The sequence below is a fragment of the Oncorhynchus tshawytscha genome, linkage group LG09 (genome assembly GCF_018296145.1).
Source record: "Oncorhynchus tshawytscha isolate Ot180627B linkage group LG09, Otsh_v2.0, whole genome shotgun sequence".
In the NCBI taxonomy this organism is placed as follows: Eukaryota; Metazoa; Chordata; class Actinopteri; order Salmoniformes; family Salmonidae; genus Oncorhynchus; species Oncorhynchus tshawytscha.
The window spans coordinates 18,127,019-18,131,733 of record NC_056437.1 but is presented as its reverse complement, the minus strand read 5'-3'; the positions used below and the strand labels follow the sequence as shown (position 1 = coordinate 18,131,733).

Genomic DNA, 4,715 nt, shown 5'->3' with positions numbered 1-4,715 from the left:
GAGGAGACTGGTGGGAGGGTGTGAGTGCGTCCTCTCTTCTCTCTCTTCTCCTCCTCTCTTTTACTCTCCTCTCCCCCCAGCTCCTTCCCTCTCCTAGCCTAACTGACAACAAGTGGATAAGAAGCAACATGGGTTAACAGCTTTAAACAGTCCCAGATGTCACAGCAGATGTAGGAAAGGAGACAAGGCGTGGGCCCTTTAAGCAGAACGATATGACGTAATCGGGTCAGGGGTTTACAGCTATGGCGTCGGGAAATGGACTTGCTTCTCTGGTGAGAATCCATACGGTTGAATAACTGTATTTGAATTTAATGTACATGTCATATACCGGTAGATTGTAGCTGTATATTAATTCTTAAAGTATATGCTGCATTTTTATTTGTAGTAATGCCTCTTCCTAAAACGGGAACAACATTGATTGAATTGAACATGTTTTAATACCATTATTAGACTTCAGCTATAACAGTCATATTGAATTGATAATGCCAATGACAACATTTCGTCGTATTATTTAGGATGTGAACTGTGAAGTAGCTTTGGGACACAACATCAGCAGTCTGTATTGGTAGGACTACCCCGAGTTGTGAATCGTTCTGGTCCGTGGCGATGGAAAATACCTACCACAATATAGAGTGGCGGTGTGATCATACCCATAAAACCTAGTGGTCAAACAGGGAAATGGTTTCAATCGTTTTTCCGCCATTCACTTTTCCTATAGGGAACACCTAAAATAAGGGCTGAGTTTCGTGTAGGCTTACCCTGGCGTGACGTTTTGATAACCATGTATATCTCTCGGACAAGGTGACACACACACACATATATATATATATGGCTCTATTTACTCTTATTCGAAAACGCTAATTAGCATCGAAGTAGACCATGCAAAACTACACATTTCTGCAAACTCCTACATATCATCTCTAGCGGACACCTTTGCTAACAGGTATTGTCACATTAAAACTTGCACTAGACAGTTTACAGAATTATCAATTTTAAGAAATATTGCAAATCTAATTACTACATTTAGCTAACATTATATGGTTAATCTAGAGATTCTAACCTCTGCCTCGAATCTGCAGTCTCACCCAGATCATGGTTCTTTATAACAGCCACATTAGCAGATAATTAGCATGTCAAATACAGGCGACTATATTGTCCTACCTAGAACAATTTACAGTTAACAAAACATCACGCTAGGGTAAGCCTAACACGAAACACGCTAAAATCCTCTGGGGAAAATGAATCATGGAAAAACAATTAGAACCATGTCCTTGTTTGACTGCTAAGTTTTATGGGTATTATGACAGGAGTCTGTATTGGTTGTACTCCCTGAGTTGTGAATCGTTCTGGTGGGTGGCGATGGAAAATAACCCTACCAAAATATAGCCAGCTACACCAAAAAGTAAATGCCTGTTAACAAACGCATATCATCTCTAGGAACTCGATTTACCAGATGTAAAGTGAAATGTGTCCCTCGCTATCAAATAAATGTCTGAATCAAACTTTTATTCCTGTTAGACAGCGGGCTGCCATTAAACCACATACTTGGTGTAGTTCGGACAAAAGTTGGATTCAGACCTTTATTTAATATTGAGGGTCACATTTCACTTTACGTCTGGTAAATCGAGTTCCTAGAGATTATATGCTTTCGTTGACAGGACATTATTTTTTAGTGTAGCCAGCTATATTTTGGTTGGGTTATTTTTCATTGCCACCCACCAGAACGATTCACATCTCAGGGACTCCAACCAATACAGACTCCTGTGTTGTGTCCCAAAGCTAGTGTAAAGGAGCAATTGTAATACTGTAATGATAATGATTCTGTTATATCATGTTATTCAGGGTGTCGAGGGAGCTACAGCAGCCGCACAGGCTCTGTCTCTACCAGCTGAGTCTTATGGGAACGATGTGAGTTGCCAACACACGGTCTATTGAGGTTTTCCATCCTCTGACAAACTCAACACAGTATAATTGTAGTGTCAGTTAGCTAACCTGTGTGTGGGTGCATGTGTCTTAGCCTCAACTGGAAGTGATGTGGGCGATGAAGGCTTACAATCATGCAGAAATCTACTTCAATGTGAGTCTCTCTTACTCACAAGTACCTGCACCAGTTGGAGCATATTATCAATACTAGCAGCCACATTGCACTTTGCACTGATCTAGTCCTCTCCCCTCTAGCTAATAATGTGTGTGTACTGTAGCTGATCTCGTCGGTAGACCCCAGTAATCTGAAGTTGACCACGGTGGATGACCGGATCTATACATCCTTCAAAGAATCCTTCTCAGACCTCAACATTAAGAACTTGGACCCAGACATGCTCAAAACGGCAGAGGCCAAAGAGGTAGAGGACAACGTGTGTTACAGGAGTCAGAGATACAAAGAGGGACAGAGGAAGAGTGAGTGAGTGTGTGTGTGAGAGAAACTAACCTCATCTCTGTATTGGCATCAATAGAAGTGGCGTCCATTCTGTAACCAGTTTGACGGAGTGGTGGAGGACTTTAACTACGGGACTCTGCTACGACTTGACTGTGTGAAGGACTACACAGAGGAAAACACCATATTTGGTATCGTCAGTCACTATTACACAATAAATGTTGTCACTAATTAGGAGCATAAGTGTGCGGGCCTTCTGTCTTTTTTAAATGAATATTCTCCAGGATTTTTAGTTATCATGCGTATTTAACAATGACCTTATTGTCCCTGCAGCCACCAGGATCCAGTTCTTTGCCATCGAGATCGCTAGGAACAGAGAAGGATTCAACACCCCTGTTTTCCAGGCTAAAAAGCAGCCTTCGTAAACCCATACCCTATTACCCAACCTGCTATAACCTCTAACCCAGTAACAGAGAAAGTTGTCAGCCCTGTGTACCAGGCAAACACCCTTTATAAACCCTACCACCACCACCTTTAACACAGAGGTTTTAACAGCCCTGGTTACTAGTGTAAACATTCCCAATGCTTGACACACCATCTCCTTACAAACTTTTCCTCTGGTCACCCACCTTGTTGACAAAATAGGTGGTCTACTGGAAACTCGACCAGGGGCATGTTCAGCAGGGGTATATTCTTTACGTCTTGCAACAGAAAACATTTAAGAACCAAATCTAAACATGGAGGGACCTACCTGAATTTTTACAATAGAAACCCTTTTCCCGTTTGGAATAACGTTTTGCAACAATCTGTGTAATACACCCCAGGGCACGTTAAGATAAATATGTACAACAAACAATTCACAGTATTTCTATCTGCAACATTTGCTTACTGAACATGGCCCAGAAGTCCACCCCTCCTCCCTCCACACACACACACATCCCACAAGTGTGTGTGTGTACTCATGTCTAAACTGAGCATCGTAGCTATATGTAATTAGCTTTCCTCTTATTTGTGCCAAGCACTTCTGGGATTGCGTATGTCCTTGTACACAGTTGTAAACGTCTTTCAAATGGTATATATATATATGACGAGGCGAGTCTGAAGGTAGACACCAAATGCAGTCGGTTACACTGGGTAAATCTGAAAGAACACCCTATTTCTAATTTGGTGCACAACTGCTAGTCAGAACTCTGGTCATAAGTGGTTCACTATAGAGAATACGGTGCCATTTGAAAGACGTTTACATACACCTTAGCCAAATACATTTAAACTCAGTTTTTCACAATTCCTGACATTTAATCCTATTAAAAATCCCCTGTCTTGGGTCAGTTAGGATCACCACTTTATTTTAAGAATGAGAAATGTCAGAATAATAGTAGACAATGACTTTCAGCTTTTATTTCTTTCATCACATTCCCAGTGGGTCAGAAGTTTACATACACTCAATTAGTATTCGGTAGCATTGCCTTTAAATTGTTTAACTTGGGTCAAACATTTCGGGTAGCCTTCCACAAGCTTGGGTGAATTTTTCGTACTTTGGTGCGAAAAGTGAGTTGCACTTTTCGCACCAAAGTACGTTAATCTCTAGGAGACAGAACACGTCTCCTTCCTGAGCAGTATGACGGCTGCATGGTCCCATGGTGTTTATACTTGCGTACTATTGTTTGTACAGATGAACATGGTACCTTGAAATACATCCACAGGTACAGCTCTAATTGACTCAAATGATGTTAATAAGCCTATCAGAAGCTTCTAAAGCCATGACATAATTTTCTGTAATTTTCCAAGCTGTTTAAAGGCACAGTCAACTTAGTGTATGTAAACTTCTGACCCACTGGAATTGTGATAGTGAATTGCAAACAATTGTTGGAAAGGTTACTTGTGTCATGCACAAAGTAGATGTCCTAACCCACTTGCCAAAATTATAGTTTGTTAACAAGAAATGTGTGGAGTGGTTGAAAAACTAGTTTTAATTACTTTTCGCACCAAAGTACGTTCATCTCTAGGAGACAGAACACGTCTCCTTCCTGAGCGGTATGACAGCTGCGTGGACCCATGGTGTTTTTATGTGCGTACTATTGTTTGTACTGATGAAAATAGTACCTTCAGGCATTTGGAAATAGCGCCCAAGGATGAACCAGACTTGTGGAGGTCCACAATTTTTTTTTCTTAAATCTTGGTTGATTTCTTTTGATTTTCCCACAATGTCAAGCAGAGGCACTGAGTTTGAAGGTAGGCCTTGCAATACATCCACAGGTACACCTCCAATTGATGTATCAGAAGCTTCTAAAGCCATGACATAATTTTTTGCAATTCTCCAAGCTGTTTAAAGGCACAGTTA

At 41.0% G+C, this 4,715-nt stretch overlaps 1 protein-coding gene across 2 annotated transcripts; it reads left to right on the top strand.

Moving 5' to 3' along the window:
* Positions 1-134: 134 nt before the first annotated feature.
* Positions 135-3,708, top strand: LOC112257492 (protein PBDC1). Of its 2 annotated transcripts, XM_024431101.2 has the most exons (6): positions 135-272; positions 1,843-1,908; positions 2,018-2,077; positions 2,202-2,342; positions 2,454-2,565; positions 2,708-3,705. In XM_024431101.2, the coding sequence occupies exons 1-6, from the start codon at positions 243-245 to the stop codon at positions 2,797-2,799; spliced, it is 501 nt and encodes a 166-aa protein (XP_024286869.1). In that variant the 5' UTR covers positions 135-242; the 3' UTR covers positions 2,800-3,705. The 2 variants fall into 2 exon arrangements, with proteins under 2 accessions (XP_024286869.1, XP_024286870.1); XM_024431102.2 differs by lacking the exon at positions 2,018-2,077 and having other exon boundaries at positions 2,708-3,708.
* Positions 3,709-4,715: the final 1,007 nt, after the last annotated feature.

What these genes read in the sequence shown, in the direction of transcription:
- LOC112257492 (XM_024431101.2), top strand. Translation starts at nt 243, where the DNA reads ATGGCGTCGGGAAATGGACTTGCTTCTCTG. An exon ending in CTGAGTCTTATGGGAACGAT is followed by an intron (nt 1,909 to 2,017) that starts GTGAGTTGCCAA and finishes CATGTGTCTTAG; the next exon opens with CCTCAACTGGAAGTGATGTG. An exon ending in ATGCAGAAATCTACTTCAAT is followed by an intron (nt 2,078 to 2,201) that starts GTGAGTCTCTCT and finishes TGTGTACTGTAG; the next exon opens with CTGATCTCGTCGGTAGACCC.